General features: G+C 35.2%; 1 protein-coding gene across 3 annotated transcripts in view; it reads right to left on the bottom strand.

Annotated features, from left to right (window-relative positions):
- VMP1 (vacuole membrane protein 1) overlaps positions 1-20,009 on the bottom strand; it is a 120,916-nt gene that overhangs the window by 52,252 nt on the left and 48,655 nt on the right. For all 3 annotated transcript variants that reach the window (XM_024757591.1, XM_024757592.1, XM_024757593.1), the window contains 2 exons: positions 18,169-18,336; positions 7,482-7,613 (listed from right to left, as the gene is read on the bottom strand). In XM_024757591.1, coding sequence (XP_024613359.1) covers positions 7,482-7,613; positions 18,169-18,336 — 300 coding nt within the window. The remainder of the gene's footprint in view (positions 1-7,481; positions 7,614-18,168; positions 18,337-20,009) is intronic.

Here is a 20,009-nt window from a genome sequence, read left to right as displayed (position 1 = left end):
AAAAAAAAAAAAAAAAAAAAACCTAAGAGAAAACTAACATGTTAAAATCACTGGGAAAATAGTGTTAGAACAATACACAAATAGGTAATGACCTGAAAAAGAGAAACTTAGATTCCTACATTATATGATTGGTAAAAATATTTTAACAGATAAAAGATTTAAAGGTAAAAGAATAAAACCATAAAAATACTAAAAGGAAATGCAGCAGGATATCTACTACATAATCGTAAGGGTTCAGGAAGATAATTTTAGGCACAACTCCAAAAGGAAACATCTAAGATATTGGAATAAAGACAAAAATGTGAACTTCTTTATCCAAAAAGCAAAACATAGTAAAACACACAGTGAACAATATGGAAAAATTACTGGCAGCATATGACAAAAGGAATCCCCTTAAAAATGTCAATCAATAAGAAAATGAAAAATACACTAAATATTAAAAAAATGGGTAAACGAACCAATTAGACGAAAGGGTTTTTTTCCTGTGGTTTCAACATTTTATACAATAAACATACTTTGTAGTCACAAAGAAAATTACTAAAAAAAAACCCCAAAGATGTGGAAAATATTTGATGACTGAAAAATGTTCACAGTATGTTTTTATATTCAAAACAAATCATAAAACAATAAACAGAATATGATTCACTCAAAAATATTTACAGAGAAAAAGAATGAAGGATGAAGGGATTTTTTTTTAAGTATACAAATACCAATTTTCTACAATGAGCTGTATGCAATCACTTTGTAATAAGAACACAGTTTTAAAAATCAGTATCAAATGTCTATGATATATATGTGAAAAAGGAATCTAAGACTAATATATATGGTATGATTTTAGCTTTTATTAAAAAAAAGTGTTCCATACACAGAAAACAGTCTAGAATATGGTGGTTATTATCCTACTTTGGGGAGTAGGTGCGTGTGCGCTTTCACTTTTTACTTTAATACTTCTGGAATGTTTCAATTTATAAGCACTAACGCAATTTGAAAATATGCAGACCTGGAAAAAGTAACAGAAGCAAAGAGCCTAAGACAAATTCGTTACTAAAAACAAAAAATGTTTGCAATATCACTGATCTAGACATAAAATGACAAAACTGTTGTAAATTTATTTGCATAGTGAAAATGAAAAACAAACACAAGGATGCATCACAAAAGTGTATCAGGACAGCTGAGGAGGGACTTCCCTGGTGGTCCAGTGGTTAAGAATCCACCTTCCAGTGCAGGGGACGCAGGTTTGATCCCTGGTTGGGGAATTAAGATCCCACATGCCATGGGGCAACTGAGCCCGTCTGCCACAACTATGGAGCCCACATGCCACAACTAGAGAGAAGCCCGCTCACTGCAATGAAAGATCCTGTGTGCTGCAACTAAGACCCAACTCAGCCAAATTAAAAACAAACAACAAAAAAAAACGAAAAAAAAGTAGGTGAGGTATCTTACTTGGATATAGTAATATTCTACACAGTGTTAAGCAAGAACAGACAAAAACAAAAACCTTATATTTGACAAACTTATTTTGCAAAACTCTTCTTTGACTAATGAATTAAAACATTAGTACTCTCTCAGCTAATTTAAAATGTGGAAAACTGGCAACAGCCCCCTCCCCAACCTGCAAAATAAATAAACAAAAATTAAAAACCTCATAACCCCTTGTCTACACCTGGGAAAAAGTATGTAGGGATAAATAAACCTACATATACTGAAATCTATAATAAGCCACAAAATTGATGGATACTGGTGAAAAAAAGCATGAAAGGCAATAAAGAAAGAAAAGAAAAATCAATTCAAATGTAACAGAAAGAAAAAAATTTTTTAAATCAGTTCTTCATTTTTTGTTGCATTAACCTAGATGAAAATGCTGCTATGCTGGCTTACAGTAAGCAAAGCACTAATCTCAAAGTCAGAAAACTGGGTTGGGTGTTGGCTCTGAGATTCACCAGCTGTGTGTTCCTGAATGTTTTTCCTATTCAAATCAGGCAAAATATCTTCTACTTCACTGTGTTTGTACCGAGGCACTTCATACAAGTGCCTTACACACAGATTTTTATTGACCTTAGAAAATTAATAGGGAAGATGAAAAAATTGTCAGGAATAAGTTACTCTTTTAATATATTGTTTTCTAGTTTATATAAATAATTGACAGTACATACAATTGTAATTTGGGGTAAAAATTTTAAATAAAATGTTCATAAAGAGTATATATTTTCTGACTAAAGAACATGAAACAGAAGTGTACGTTTTGCTTACTTGATTTTTTAATATAAGCAAATATGAAATTAGGGAATAAGAAATATAAAGTTTATCCTAAAACAGTGATGGTAATTATTGGCTTTATAGGATGAAAACAGTCAAACCTCATGACCATCAGAAGTATTGTGGGGACCTCCCTGGTGGCACAGTGGTTAAGAATCCGCCTGCCAATGCAGGGGACACAAGTTCAATCCCTGGTCCGGGAAGATCCCATATGCCATGGAGCAACTAAGCCTGTGTGCCACAACTACTGAGCCCACGTGCCACAACTACTGAAGCCCACGTGCTCTAGGGCCCACGTGCCACAGCTACTGAGGCCGCGTGCTGCAACTACTGAAGCCTGTGCGCCTAGAGCCCATGCTCCACAACAAGAGAAGCCACCACAATGAGAAGCCCATGCACTGCAACGAAGAGTAGCCCCTGCTCGCTGCAACTAGAGAAAGCCCGCACGCAGCAACGAAGACCCAACGCAGCCAAAAAAAAAAAAAAAATAATAATAATCATGGCCATAAGGGATGAAGGAAAAAGATTATTACCCTAATGGTAGATAAAGATTTAGAGTCTTCAAGATGTAAAAGTCTTCGAGAGCTCAAATTACACGTATAAGATGAAGAGTGATTTACTTCTTCATCAAATTCTAGGAGACCTGAATTTTTGGAAGTTGAGCTTTTAGATGGTAACAAATTTACAGAATGCATTATTTATAAGCCAAGAATAAAAAAATTGTGAAGAATGAAATGAGTCATCCAGCTAATGTTCTACTCAATGCAGGGAGTCGCTATGCATGGATCCATGAAAGGTATCACATAGAGGAAGACAAGGAACTCATTCTTTTTTGAAATAGCAATTCCATTTGTACACAATTAAAATTTATAGGAATTTTTTTTTAATATTGAGCCAATGTGAGCCTCAGAAAACTTTCACTGGCTAATTCTAAGACAAAGTTTACCTTTATAGTTTCTCAGCATGAGTATAACTCACGAGCATAACAACTTCTGAGTATTTGACAAGCTCATCAACTCCCCCTTTCAAGGAAACATGTCTAAATTCTTTTCAACAGTTTCTCACATTATATGATTTCAAGATCAATTACCATCCCATTCCCCCTCCTAGAGAAATTCTAGTTTGTATAGTAAGTGTTCTATTTCAAGATGACCAAATAAGACCGTTGCCCCTGAGATAGGTTAAAGATGGCTACAAATTCTTTACTTACTCCTCTCATTGAGAGGTGGGTCTAATTGCCCTCTCTGAATCTGGGCTGGCTTTAGTGACCTACTTCACCAACACAGTGTGGCAAAGTGACTGGGATTTCTGAGGTTAGGTTACAAGAAGCCTTGCATCTTCCAGCAAGGTTCTTTCAGAACACTTGTTAGAACTCAGGTGCCATGATATGAGGAAACCCAAGAAGCCTCATGAAGAGTAACCTGAGGTCCCAAACCAACAGTCAACTGAATTCCAAACCAAGAGACAGAATCAACTTGTCAGTTATATAAGCAAACCATCTGGAAGTAGATACTCCGATTTACAGTCAAGCCATTTTGCCTAAATCGCACAGCTGTGAGCAATATAAACTATGCTTGTTTCAAAGCACTAAATACTGGGGGGGTGGTTATTACGCGGCAATAGATAACTGGAACACCCTTTATCTTAATAATAACCCCAAATAGAAACACTGAACTCTGTCTTTGATGAAACTAGTATTAATAAATGAAGACGGGCAGATGGGAAAAAAAAGATTATACCACAGAGGCTGCAGTGGAAGATACAGAAGAGAAGCAAAGTGATTTGCATTACAAAACTCCATAAAGGATCATCAGCAGAACTGCAGAAGAAACTGGGGTAGGGCTGAAAACAAGGAGACTATATACAAAGCATACTTAGCACAGCCAGACAGCTTCCTCCCCTAGTCCTGAAAAAGACATCAAGTATAGTCTCTAGAAAGTATACCAAAGGTTCTGGACTCAGGATATCTTTGTGCAGGCATCCACGGTCTTAGGTAAAGTGAAAGTCTACTCAGTAAATGAAGATCTCTAACCCGCCTTCTACAGCTTAGCTTTAGAATGTCAGCCGCAAGATTTATATTCCCAAGGCAAGGAACTGGAAGATCCATCACTTAAGAAACTGAACTACCCCAAAGGAAAGATACACAAAAACTGATATACAGAGTTTCCAATAAACCAGGTGGCCTGCCACTCCTATACCTTGCCTCCACACACATAGCTTCCATTTGGGTTTTATGTGCCTTATTCTTACATATAAATAGAAAAACAAGGATCACCAGACTTTGAGGAGAGCTTCCAACAGAAAACAGAACAGACAAAGGGGAAAAAAAAAAGAAATGCCTGGAGTATTGAAAACTTGAAGAAACGAAGTACCTTCAAAAAGATAGGATAAGCCATTTTTGTGGAAGTATAATACAAATTGCTTTTTGAAAACAAATATATGACAGTGGAAAAAATTTTAATATTAGATTATAGAAGGTAAAGTTGAGGAAATTGCATACAAAGTAAAATGAGATAAATATTAGGAGGAAAATTATAAAAAAAATTAAAATGATGGGTGTTGGAGCCCCAATATCAAAATAATGGTAATTCCAGAAAGCAAGAGTAGAGACCAAAGAGGGTAAACTGACACAGAAAAAATACAAGAATGGGGCTTCCCTGGTGGAGCAGTGGTTGAGAATCTGCCTGCCAATGCACGGGACACGGGTTCGATCCCTGGTCCGGGAAGATCCCACATGTCACAGAGCAACTAAGCCCGTGCACTACAACTACTGAACCTGTGCTCTAGAGCCCGCGAGCCACAACTACTGAGCCTGTGTGCTGCAACTACTGAAGCCCACACACCTAGAGCCCACGCTCTGCAACAAGAGAAGCCACCGCAATGAGAAACCCGCGCACCGCAACGAAGAGTAGTCCCTGTTCACCGCAACTAGAGAAAGCCCGTGTGCGGCAACGAAGACCCAAGGCAGCCAAAAATAAATAAATTTATTAAAAAAAAAAAGAGTGTTTCCCAAAACTAGTGGACTCTAGGTTCACAAGTTTCCTGAGTGCCTAGCAGAATAAATATTAAAAAAGACCCATACCTCAGATAATGAATCTACAAGCTTCTACAGAAAAAACCAAAACAACCAAAAAGATTACCTATAAAGAGGGCTCAGCATGGCATTAGGTATATCACTATCAACACCAGAAGCCTGAAGATGATTGAGAAATGCCTTCCAAATTTTAAATTAAAAAATGATTTCAACTTAGAATCCTATATTCATCTAACTGATTAAGTGTGAATGAAGAATACAGCATTTTAAGAATTTTCCTTCTACTTATCCTTTCTCAGAAAAGTACCGCAGAATATGTTCAACTAAAATTAGGGAGTAAATCAAGAAAGAGCAAGATAAGGGATCCAAATCAAGAGAGAAGCAATGGCGCAGAGGGCCAAGAAAACACCACATACAGACTAGAGCGGGAGCATGGGGAATCCAGAGTGATGACTCCAAGAAAAAAACAGAAATGATATTAATTTAAGTGCGTTACCAAGTGGAAAGTGATCTTGAGAAGTGTTTCACAGAGCTGGTAGAAAGAAGAGATTGAGGAAACTGTGCAAATAAAAAAATATTAATTCCAAAACAAAAAAACTTTAAGGAAAATAATCACAATACATTAGTTGGCTTAACAGAGAACAGTAGTTATACCTGTTTGGTATCCAACCACAGCATGAAAATTTAAAGCTGCACACCATCTTAGACTGATTCTACTTCAACTTGCTAATTTTATATAGATGATAAAAGGTTCTGATATGTTAAATGACATGCATTAATTAGTGCCACAAATGACAGAGGTATCAGTTATCACAAATCAGGATACTCAACCACGTATGTCTATAGATGGACATTGTTTCAGTAAATGGAATTTACCAGTGATGCTGCCATTCTGAGTTCTGGTTCCAGCTCTACTTCTAAGCATATAAAACTTGGGAGGTAACAATTTCTAGTTTTGCAGTTTTCTATAAAATTAGAAAAATGGTACCTTTCCATACTACCTCAGAGTTAACACTAGGGTCAAATCAGATAGTGGAGTTTAAAAAGCATTAAAAATAATTAAAAAGTATTATTAGTAATTATTAGTAATAATTATTAGCATTAATATAAACATTATGATGTGAGGAAGAAAGGCACAATATTTGGTTAAAATAAAGCAGATACAAGGACAATTTGCCTCTTTCCATGCAGAGAGATGGCCATAGCTCTCTGACTGCTTTGTTTTATGTTTGGCTATTCTACATTCATATTTGAAAGTTTGTTTTCAATTAAAAACTATAACTATCCATAGTTGATTTCCATTTAATAATGCTTTTTTAAAAAAAGGACATCTGTCATTTAAAAAAAATATTTTTTTCCCTCTCTAGGGTAGTGGGTTTGGGGTTTCAGATTCCACTGAGAAGAAAACTATGAACTCATTGAACAAAAAAAATCTATGCGTACTTACGTGGGCACATGCACTTACAGACGCACAATAATAAGACAATTTAGATCAAATCTGGGGAGTGAGATGTATTTTATATGAAAACTTTCAAGAATCTCTTTTATATCCTTTTTATTTATATCTATATTGATTTCTACTATCCTCCCTAAGATGGAGACTCAATCAGTTAATGTTCGTAGGAATTTTCCTACAAAGAAACAACACCTATTTTGTAACAGTAAGATATATGTTGATATATAGTTTGTGCTCAGGTGTAAAAGGCGTCCCCACCACCCCCCCACCCCCTGCAACAAAGGATAAGTTTATCTTAATTGCCCCTTCTTAATTGGGAGTTAAGTTTCCTCTAAACATGGTAAACTATTTTGGTGTTATTTTCAAAAAATTAATTAGGAAGTTCTATTATTTTGGATTCACAGTCTGGTCCACCTATTTATCCCCCTTACTTATTCACTGGTCTGCTTGGTAATACTTATAAACACATAATGGACAAATAATGTTTCAGCTCCTTAACCTCCCTGGCCACATGAATTTACCCTGGTTTAGTCTGAGTTGTCTTGTTGACTCTTTCTGTATTTCTCTATTCTAAGATCATGAGTATAATCATTTTCATATTTCAGCTTTTCTAAATATTTTATACTAAACTATGTGTTTACATTGGCAGTTTTCTTCTTCAGAGCAACTATTAAAAAATTTACCTTAATCATAACCTCTTTAAGGGATAATTAAAGTATTCTATTTTTATCTTACTTGTGCAGTCTCTGCATGTTCCAGCATCTCCTCAAATTCCTGATAGTCTTCATCATCTGGTTCAGCACCTGAGAGGCGAGCTGCCCTGGCCATAAAATATGGAGGCAGCTCTCCGATCGCTGTACCAATACCCTACGTAAAAAAACCAAAATACTTACATGAGATTTTCTCAACACAGTGATACTAAGCGGATCAAATCTTTATTTTTCAATATCAACAAAAGCATGTTAAGATGCATGTATTAGGGAGGAAAAGATATATTACACAATCAGGAGGACATGAGTTTAAATGATACCCTAATACCGACCTACACAATACCAAGCCAGATAACATACATAAAACTCTTAGACAATCCCTGGTATGCTGCAGACACTAAATTAATGTTAGTTCTCTAGCATCTCTACTTATATCCTCTGTTCTTACTTTTTACATTTCTTTTCATTTTATTAAGTTTAGAAATAGCAGGGGTGGGTGGGATGAATTGGGAGATTGGGATTGACATATATACACTATTGATACTATGTTTAAAATAGATAACTAATGAGAACCTACTGTATTGCACAGGGAACTCTACTCAGTGCTCTGTGTTGACCGAAATGCGAAGGAAATCCAAAAATGAGGAGATATATGTATACGTACGGCTGATTCACTTTGCTGAAACAACACAATATTGTTGTGTTGGGATTAAAAACCTACATTAATTTGAGAGCTAATAAACCTGTCAGAGAATAAGAAAAAAAAAACACACTAGTTTTTTTTTTTTTTAAACTGCAGAGCGACATTTATTGTTTCAGCCTGGAAAAACATCCCTTTTTAAAATTTCACACAGCAAAGCAAGTTAAAAACTTCACTTGCCAAATAAATGATAATTTAAACAAGAACTTGGTAAAGAAACAGCAGAAACTAACACAATATTGTAAAGCAACTATACTCCAATAAAAATTTTTAAAAAAAGAAATAGCACATGGTTTTCTAGACTTTTGAAATGTTATTTCTTTTTTTTTATTGAAGTATAGTTGATTTATAATATAATATTAGTTTCAGGTATAAAACAGTTACTCAAAATTTTTATAGACTATACTCTATTTAAAGTTATTATAAACTGTTGGCCTATTTTCCTTGTAGCTTATTTATTTTATACACAGTAGTTTGTACCTCTTAATTCCCTATGGCTATCTTGTTCCCTCCTCCCCACTTCCCTCTCCCCAATGGCAACCACCAGCTTGTTCTCTGTATCTGAAATTCTGTTTCTGTTTTGTTATAACCACTCACTTGTTTTAGTTTTTTAGATTTTATATGTAAATATATATATATACATACACTGTTATTTTTGTCAGTTCCCCCCCTTTTCAAACATCCAAATGATTTGCTAATGAGCATTCACTAGTATAGCTGTTAGATATATAGGAAACCTTCTGATATTGAGGATGCTGTTTTAATCCCAATACAACTTTTTTGTTCAGAGTTAAAGCTTTTAACACACTGTGGTCAGGAAGCCCCTTGAAATCTCAACATTAGGATGGATAAATTTTCACCACAGGAAAAATGTTGATTTCCTCAGGACACTGAGTGACTCATGTTTCAGTCACTTTGTGGATTCTTGTTTTTGAAGAGAATTTTTTTTTTAAATCAACTTAGAACATAAGGATGAAAACAAAGGGAAAAGAATCAGGAACTTGGTTTGGACATATACGGCTTATATACAGGACAGATAATAATGCAAGAGGCCTGTAGTCTCTGGGAGAATTCTTAACTTTGAGCTATGCTTCTCTGCCTTGAGTCATAGTGAATGAAAAAGCTTTGGTAGTTTTCAGAAGCAACTTTAGGCTTTACTGTTTGCTATGTCCTATGGCTCTGCCTGCAAATGCCTTGACAAAAATCCCCAAGGGACATTACGAAATTCAAACATTTTACAATCACAGTGTTATACTCCAGTGTGTGAAATCAATCATCTCCAAGTGTAACTGCATTATCCACATGTGAACCAAGAGTTATGAAAAGAACATACTTAAGTGCCAAAAGAATAAGACCATATTTAGTTAAAGAACAGAGAGAAGAGGGAGAGGGGAGATATATATATACAAAGAAAGATATAGGAAGAAAACACAAATCATATTTTGCTAAACAAGAGAAGTTAATTTAGTCACCTTTGGAGGATGTTAGAGAACCAACTAATTATTTTAAAAACTGGTAAATAAAGAGAAACAATCAATTATTTATACTGTCTTACCTATATGGAAGATATCTCAGGATAACCAAATTGGTGATAAGGAGAAGTTTCTCTTTATAAAAGTATTCCAGTCAATAACTAAAGAAAAAAATAATGGAACTGGAATGCCCCCATTTTATAAACCCTAGTAAAATAATGGACTTATATAATGGTGTTAATATCATAAACAGAAAGACAACCAGACATTATTGCACTTTGTGATAGAATACGTAAGACTATAAAGTGTATTCTTGTAAAAAAAAAATTTTTTTTTCAAGCCTCTCAACCCAGCTATCAATTCACAGGAAACAGAGAAATATATTTAAATTACACCAACAGGAATACAATCAGTAAAATTCAGACTGTGGAAAACTGTACTTGACAAACAATCCAGTTTCATCAACGAATATATTTGAAAAGAAAAACAAAGAAATAAACATAATCAGAAAAATCTGAACACTAACTGGGTAACTGATTTGAAGAGACTATTCCTAAATTCTTTTCGGCGTGACAATGTTTTTTAAGTGCTAAGGTTGATATAGTTACAGATAAAATATGATATGTTACCTGGAATATGCTTCAAGATAATTGTGAGCAGCGTGAGGAGGGGTCTAGATGAAAGTATTAGCCAGGAGTTAATATTAGCGGAAGTTGGGTGATAATATATTGAATTAATTATATAATTCCCTCTACTTAAAAAAAAATTTTCATGACAGAAAGTAGGAAGAAAAGTTAATTGCAACATTTTAGTCAAAACATAAACTTCTCTTAAAACATGTTAAGTCAAATGTTCAATAGTTCTGAAAGCAATCATATGATTCAAACTCATGACAAGTTTCCCTAAAGTTAAAAAGGAAGTAATAATGGATTGAAATGAAATCAAGAGCTACATACTGTATCATACTTAGTTGACCATATTCATTGTTATATTTTAATTCTGTCCATGTTTTCCCATATTAGCAAGGAGTAAGAATGGTGATCATGAGCCAGTGTTCTAATTTTTATGCATATAAATATAAAGGAAATATAGTCATCCAGACAGGTCCCCTTAAGACACATTATATTCCAGACACAGAAGTTTGTTTAGTCAGTTATCTCAAATTAGATACTGAAGTCCCATAATTTCATGATTCTTACAAAACAATTTTATAATTCTTGCAAAATCAACATAAAAAAACAAAACTAAATTGTGGAACACTAAAAGCTGTCAGCCCAAGTTTAATTAAGGGAAAGAAATGACTGGCTTCCTTATTGCAAAAGAAAGACAAATGGTATTTAGTCAAGCAATAATTCAGAAAGCTCTTCTAAAAACTGTCCATGCATATCAATTTATTACCCTGAAGTCCTTGCTTCTTGAATTGGAGAAGAGTTTAATATGCACAAAATATGCAAAACCAATAGAGAAACATAATATCTTACTGGAGTGTCAATTTTATTAAAAGATTTTGGGGAGGACAAAAATCCTAAATTTTTGTGCTTTCAAAAGTTTTGTCAACTGGATTCACAGGTAAATCACCAGCACCTTGCTTTTCTATGTTATGAACTGTAAGTTTAACGGTAAAAATCTGGGGAGTAGAAAATTTTACACATGCTGACTACTCAGAAATTACAGTAGTTTGGTATTATCAGTGTGTTAATAATCTTTGAAAACAAAACCATTTTCTATTAAATATTCCAACTGCAAACATGAAACAGAGGTTAGAAGCCAAAGTTTGGAGGGTAACTTGGAACCACTGAGAAATTCAAGGCTTTTACAGCAACGTTTAAAAAACAATTATACCGGGCTTCCCTGGTGGCGCAGTGGTTGAGATTCCACCTGCCGATGCAGGGGACACGGGTTCGTGCCCCGGTCCGGGAAGATCCCACATGCCGCGGAGCGGCTGGGCCTGTGAGCCATGGCCGCTGAGCCTGTGCGTCCGGAGCCTGTGCTCCACAACGGGAGAAGCCACAGCAGTGAGAGGCCCGCGAACCGCAAAAAAACAAAACAAAAAAACCCCACAATTATACCAATTCTAGTAAAATTAGCAGATTGTTTTACAAACGAAAAAAGAGAGAAAATGTGCTTCCAGTTTCCCTTAAGGTCAGTTTTAAAATGACTTCAGAAAGGAATGACGTTCTGATACATGCTACAACATAGATGAAACTTGAAAACATTATGCTAGGTGAAATAAGCCAGACACAAATGGACAGATACTGTATGATTCCATTTATACTGGATATTAAGAATAGGCAAATTCACAGAGGCAGAAAGTCAAGAGGTTACTCTCTCCCCAGGGGCTGGGGAGAGGAGGGAATGAGGAGTTATTGTTTAATGGGTACAGAGTTTCTGTTTGTGGATGACAGGAAAGTTCTGGAAGTAGATATTGGTGATGGTTACACAACACTGTGAATGTACTTAATGCCAGTAAATTGTGCACTTAAACATGATTAAATGGTAAACTATGTTATGTACATTTTACCACAATAGGAAAAAAACTCCCAAAAAACAAAACCATGAACTTAACAAATAATTGAGTTTAGGGACTTCCCTGGTAGTCCAATGGTAAAGAATCCGCATTATAATGCAGGAGACATGGGTTTGATCCCTGCTCAGGGAACTAAGATCCCACATCTTGAGGGGAAACTAAGCCTGTGTGCCACAACTACACAGCCCATGTGATCTGGAACCGACAAGCCACAACTGCAGATCCCACATGCCCTGGAGCCTGCGTGCCACAACTAGAGAAGAGAAAACCCAATGCTACAACTAGAGAGAAGCCCGCGTACCGCAACGAAGAGCCTGCATGCCTCAACAAAAGATCCTGCGTGCCGCAACTAAGAACCGACACAGCCAAAAATAAATAAAATAAATAAATAATAAAAGAAGTCTTTAAAAAAAAAAGAAAAGAAATGAGCTTAAAAGGTGATTTTCTAAAAACCCACCAGACCTAACAAATGAAGAAGAAATAGGCAGTCTACCTGAAAAACAATTCAGAATAATGATAGTAAAAATGATGCAAAATCTTGGAAACAGAATGCAGAAAATAAAAGAAACGTTTAACAAGGACCCAGAAGAACTAAAGAGCAAACAAACAGTGATGAACAACACAATAAACGAAATTAGAAATTCTCTACAAGGGATCAATAGCGGAAAAACGGAGGCAGAAGAGCGGATAAGTGACCTGAAAGATAAAATAGTGGAAATAACTACTGCAGAGAAGAACAAAGAAAAAAGAATGAAAAGAATTGAGGACAGTCTCAGAGACTAAAGCAGTTCTAAGAGGGAAGTTTATAGCAATACAATCCTACCTTAAGAAACAAGAAACATCTCAAATAAACAACGTAACCTTACACCTAAAGCAATTACAGAAAGAAGAACAAAAAAACCCCAAAGTTAACAGAAGAAAAGAAATCATAAAGATTAGATCACAAATAAATCGAAAAGAAATGAAGGAAATGATAGCAAAGATCAATAAAAGTAAAATCTGGTTCTTTGAGAAGATAAACAAAATTGATAAACCATTAGCCAGACTCATCAAGAAGAAAAGGGAGTATGCAATCTCTATCAAGCTACCAATGGCATTTTTCACAGAACTAGAACAAAAAATTTCACAATTTGTATGGAAACACAAAAGACCCCGAAGAGCCAAAGCACGTTGAGAAAGAAAAACGGAGCTGGAGGATCAGTCTCCCTGACTTCAGGCTATACTACAAAGGTACCGTAAACAAGACAGTATGGTACTGGCACAGAAACAGAAATGTAGATCAATGGAACAGGATAGAAAGACCAGAGATAAACTCAAAATGGATTAAAGACCTAAATGTAAGACTGGACACTATCAAACTCTTAGAGGAAAACAAAGGCAGAACAGTCTATGACATAAATCACAGCGAGATCCTTTTTGACCCACCTCCTAGAGAAATGGAAATAAAACCAAAAATAAACAAATGGGACCTAATGAAACGTAAAAGCTTTTGCACAGCAAAGGAAAGCATAAGCAAGACGAAAAGTCAACCCTCAGAATGGGAGAAAATGTTTGCAAATGAAGCAACTGACAAAGGATTAATCTCCAAAATTTACAAGCAGCTCATGCAACTCAATATCAAAAAAAACAAACAACCCAGTCCAAAAATGGGCAGAAGACCTAAACAGACATTTCTCTCAAAAAATGTACAAACAATAATTGCTGGAGATGGTGTGGAGAAAAGGGAACCCTCGTGCACTGTTGGTGGGAATGTAAATTGATACAGCCACTATGGAGAACAGTACGGAGGTTCCTTAAAAAAGTAAAAATAGAACTACCATACCACCTAGCGATCCCACTACTGGGCATATACCCTGAGAGATTACTACAAGCAACTATATGGCAATAAAATGGACAACAACAAAAAGAGTCATGTACCACAATGTTCATTGTAAAAAAAAAAAAAAGGTGATGTTCTCTATCTGAAAGTCATCACACATGCTTCCTCTCCTCTGCCCTGCCACCATCCTGCCTCCTCACTGTACTCCTTATTAGCCTTAGATATCCATTGAAACACTGCTATTTCAAGGAAACCTTCCCTGAATCACAGACTAGGAAAACATTTTTGTGTTATGCAATAAATTTCTCCTTCATAGCAGTTATCTCAATTTGTTTAAATATTTATTTATATAATTTTTCGACAATACTTATATATATATTTTTCCATAATTATTTCCCTCACTAGAATGTAAAGCTCCATGAGGGTAGAGACTGTTAAGTTTTGCTCACTCTGAATCTCCAATGCTTGGAGGTTTAATAACTATTATTGGAATTTATAACTGAAAAGAAAATTTGTGAAGCCTTACACTAGTGATATAGTCAAATTGTGAAAGGTGAAAAAGATAAAAACTGAAAAAAGGTAACCTACTTATCAGCAGCACCAAACAATTCATCTTAATGGGCTCCAAAGACTTATGTGAACAAGTTGAAACTGAGGTTGACCCTGGTCTTTATCTTATAATTGGAGGTACTATGTATTTTAATGATTTTACTGATTTACTATATTTATAATGATAGTGAAGTCTATAAAGATATTTTACTTCGTAAAGTACAAATTAGGTAAAAATTTTAAATAACATAACAGTTTTTAATCAAGCAAGATATTCCCCTGAAAAAAAAATATATGGATGTGAACACAAATGGGATCAATTTTATGAAAGGGTAAGATATAAGAATCAAGGCCAATACACTCTAAATCAACATTTCTCAACTTCAGTAGTATTGACTTTTTTTTTTTTTTTAACATTTATTTATTTATTTGGCTGTGCCAGGTCTTTAGTTGTGGTGTGCGGGATCTAGTTTCCAGACCAGGGATCAAACCCGGGCCCCCTGCATTGGGAACACAGTGGAGTCTTAACTGCTGGACCACCAGGGAAGTCCCAGTATTGACTTTTTATGAGTGTATCCCAGTTAACCATTTTTAAATATAAAATTTAGTGGCATTAGTTGTATTCACAATGTTGTGCAACCATCATCATTATATTTTCAATATTTTTCTTCACCCAAATGGAAACTCTATACCCATTAAACATTAACTTCTCATTCCCCACAACCCTGGTAACCTCAAACCTACTTTTTGTCTCTATGAATCTGAATTGTCTAGATAGCTCAAATAAGTGGAATCATACAATATCTGTCTTTCTATGTCTGGCTTATTTCATTTACCATAATGTTTTTCTAGGTTCATCTATATTGCAGCATGTATAAGAACTTCATTCCTTTTTATGGCTGAATAGTATTCTATTATGTGTATATAATACTCTTTGTTTATCCATTTATCTGTTAAGAGACACTTGGATTGTTTCCACCTTTCTGATAATGTGAATAATGTTGCTGAACAATGAACTACAAGTTTCTGTACATATTAGAGTCCCAGTTTTCAGTTCTTTTGGGTATTTACGTAGGAATGGAATTAGAGGAGGGTCACATAGTAAATGTATGTTTACATTTTTGAGAAACCACCAAACTCTTTTCCACAGCAACTAAATCACTTTACATTCCCACCAGCAATCTATGAGGGTTCCAATTTCTCCACATCTTCACCAACACTTGTTATTTTTTGTTTTCTAAAAAAATAATAGCCATCCTAATCTGTGTGAAGAGGTATTTCCTTCTGGTTTGGATTTGCATTTCCCCAATGACTAATGATATTGAGAATCTTTCTGTGCACTTATTGGCCATATGTATGTCTTCCTTGGAGAAATGTTTATTCAAATCCTTTGCCCATTTTTTAATTGGGTTGTTTGTCTTTTTGTTGTTGAGTTGTGTAGTTCTTTAAACATACTGAATATTAAACCCTTATCTGATATATGACTTTTAAACATTTTCTCCCTTTTTGTGGGTTGTCTTTTAACTCTCTTGATAGTGTGTCCTTTGATGTACAAGAAGTTTTAATTTTAGCTAAGTTCAATTTATTTATTTTTTTCTTTGGTTGCCTCTGCTTTCGATGTCTTATTTAAGAACCACTGCCAAATCACCAGGCAGATTTGTTTCTATATTTTCTTCTAAGTGTCTTATAGTTTTAACTCTTAAGTTTAGGTCTTTGATGAATTTTGAGTTAATTTTTACATATGGTGTAAGATAAGGATCCAACCTCTCTCTTTTGCATGTGGATATTCAGTTTTCCCAGCATCCTTTGATGAAAGGACTCTTTGTAAATGGTGAAAACAAAAGGAACGAATTTAAGCAGAACTTGATATGTGCTACCTTTTTTACATAACAAAAGACAGTTTCAAAGAAGGGAATATGAAGAACAAACAAACATTCAGACAATCAGTATTTATTGGTATTCTTTTTTTTTCCGGTATGCGGGCCTCTCACTGTTGTGGCCTCTCCCGTTGCGGAGCACAGGCTCCGGACGCGCAGGTTCAGCCGCCATGGCTCACGGGCCTAGCCGCTCTGCAGCATGTGGGATCTTCCTGGACCGGGGCACGAACCCGTGTCCCCTGCGTCGGCGGGCGGACTCTCAACCACTGCGTCACCAGGGAAGCCCTACTGGTATTCTTGAACTATGAGCAAAGCCTAATGCTGATTGCTGTGAGTAATAAATTAAAGGTACAGTCTGAATTTTTTGAGGAGCTTAAAGTTTATTTGGGGAAGTAAGCCACTACACCAGCCAATTTAACTAATTTGAGGCATGCATGGAGCCAGGCCAAATGAGTGCTTCAGACAATATGCACTTTGGAAGAAGCAGTTATCACTGCCAGCTGGGATGAAAAATTTTCTTTGTTGGCATTAGTGTTAATCTAGCCACATAAATCATTTTTGAAAGAACAACAGAAAATTGAAGGCTATATACATACTCCTTTTCTAGCATGTTCCGAATATCTAGTTATCTTATTAATAGCTTTTCATCAAAAGACAAATGTGTAAAGCAGAAACTAACACACCATTGTAAAGCAATTATACTCTAATAAAGATGTTAAAAAAAAAAAGACTAATGTGGTAAAATTTATAATACATATGCAACTAGTATAATGAATTTGTTTCCAGCATTTATAAAAGAGTAACAGGAAATATGACAATTTTTCCTGTCTTTCATATTCAGCAAATTCAATATATGGCATTTCCCTTTTCATTCTTTTAAAACACGACATAAACACTTGAATGTGTTTGAAAACTCTGCCTCTTCTGTGGGCATTCTATTCACGTTAATTTTAATTAAGAGTTTTAAGTGATGTGTTCCACATTTTTCATTTTATAAGAAACTGTTAGGGGAAAAAAAGTTACAGGGAACATAAAACTTAGTGATTCCAAATGATGAATTAAAAAATAATTCAAATGGTAACAGGAAGTCTTTAGCAAATGAACTATTCCTCAATGATATACATGTGAATGAATTTAAGCATATAAAAATGCTTTGTGTGGATATGCAGATTAAAATACATCTACCACTGATCATGTAGTCCAAAATTTCCCAAAATATATTAAGCAAGCCATAAAAAGAATAATTGGAACTTCTGAAAGTAAGGTCACCATATAGTCTGATACCTCCAATGCAGTAAAGCTTAGTTTATTAAGAAATGTCTGACCTTACTTTAGTATTACAACAACTCAGAAAATGAAATGAGTCTTCTAAGAATAAACACAGAGTATTTAAATCTAGGAGAGAGACATATAATACTTACCTAATTTGGACTGATATATAACCATTTGCTATGTGTTTATCAAGTTTTATAAACGTTAGTAAAACTTTACAAAGTAGTATAGTTGCACCATCTATACTCCTTTTCCCTGCTATTGTCTACTTGGTATCAATGCTTCCTGGTACCTAAGGTTTCCTGCCTTCCTTCTGAATGTTATTCATGAACAGGAGAAGCTCTAAAGGTTTCTTTTACATGGAAGCTAGGAAGCTGGTAACTTTATGAATTAATTATCTACTGACTTGGTATATGTCTGGCTTCAATTTCAATGAGGTACAAAGAATCAGGACAGTGAGGTTAATTTTGAACAAATATGAAAATGGACATCTTACCCACATGCAGGCCTCAATCCTAACTTTTGAGATGATGCTCCATAAAGAAATGGTTCCTTCAGTGCCCTCTTCATCTGGACAAATAATCTGATCAGGATAGGGTGGTTCAGGGAAATTAACTGAATTGCATTCATAAGCAGCTAATGTAACTGAAGCTATATGTGGACCCTACAAAAAAATATGAGAAATCTCTGATGAGAAATATTAAAGAGAAAGCAATTATTAATAGACATGTTATTTTAATGGTACCTTAATCACTCTATATTAATAGAAAAATGTTAGCTTTTAAAGAACAAGAATCTACCTAATACTTCAAGATGCAACTGATAATTTGAAAAAATAATCCTTTCCAGAATCTCTTATGGTTTGCTTTCTTAAAAACCAATTTCAAATCTACTCAGGTATAATTTACATATAGTAAGAGCCATTTTTTTAGGTCAGTAGTTCAATAAGCTTTGACAATTACATTCAGTCGTATAACCATAACCTATCAAGATAAAGGTACAGAACAGTCCCGTCACTGCAAAAAGTTCTCTTGTGTCCTTTTGTAGTCAATCTCCTTCCCCCAACACTAGACCCTGGAAACCATATGATTTCTGTCTTGATTCTTATTTTATTTATCCACATATCTCTTTTGTAAGAATGCCATCCCCTGTGATAAAAACCTCCTGTGCCCCTATTCCTTTAGGCATAATTTGAGAATACTATATTTTGTCCTTACTTAAAAAACAGTTGATGCAGACATAGAAAACAAACTTACGGTTACCAAAGGGGACAGTGGGGGTGGGGGTGGGAAATTAGGAGTTTGGGATTAGCAGATACACACTACTACATATAAAATCGGTAACCAAGGACCTACTGTATTGCACAGGAAACTCTACTAAGTATCTTGCAATGACCTAAAATGGAAGAGAATCTGAAAAAGTATATATATATATATATATATACACACACACACACACACACACACATATAACTGAATCACTTTGCTATACACTTGAAACTAACACAACATTGTAAAGTAACTATACTTCAAAAAAAAAAAAGTTGATGAAGTAATTACATCACTTATCTTTCCCACTGACATCCCAAAACAAAAATAAAACTGTGGAATCAGTATCAGTTAGTTTTTCTTTTAAACTAATTTTTTCTATGGAAGCTTTTGGGCTGCTTTGTACCTTTATTTAGAAATATTACAAATTAATAATAATCATATAGATTAAAATGAATTAACATTTAGATGTGTGATAAAGGTTTAAACACAGTGGTTTCCAAATTAACATGTATGCCATGACGAGGTGTCTGCATAAGAATCAACTATGGACTTTGTTAAAAATATAAATTTCAGCGTCCCCTAAGCATAAGTTGATTCAATAGATGGACATGGGAACCTGTATGTTTTATTTTATTTTTATTATTTTTTAAGATTCAGGGTTTTTTTTTTAAGATTTATTTATTATTTGTTTTATTTTAGGCTGCATCGAGTCTTAGTTGAGGCATGCAGGATCTTCGTTGAGGCATGCGGGATCTTTCAGGATCTTTCGCTGTGGCACGCAGGCTTCTCTCTAGTTGTGGCGCACAGGCTTTCAGGGTGCCTGGGCTCTGTAATTGTGGCACGCGGGCTCCAGAGCATGTGGGCTCTGTAGTTTGCGGGCACGCAGGCTCTCTAGTTGAGGCATGTAAGCTTTAGTAGTTGTGGCGTGCAGACTTAGTTGCCCTGAGGCATGTGGAATCCCAGTTCCCTGACCAGGAATCAAACCTGCATCTCTGCATTTTAAGGCAGATTCTTTACCACTGGACCATCAGGGAATTCCCAACCTGTATGTTTTATGTATTTATTT

This window comes from Neophocaena asiaeorientalis, unplaced genomic scaffold (assembly GCF_003031525.2).
Source record: "Neophocaena asiaeorientalis asiaeorientalis breed wild unplaced genomic scaffold, Neophocaena_asiaeorientalis_V1.1 scaffold327, whole genome shotgun sequence".
Lineage (NCBI taxonomy): Eukaryota > Metazoa > Chordata > Mammalia > Artiodactyla > Phocoenidae > Neophocaena > Neophocaena asiaeorientalis.
Note: the sequence above shows the minus strand (reverse complement) of the source record. Positions and strands in the feature narration are given on the sequence as shown.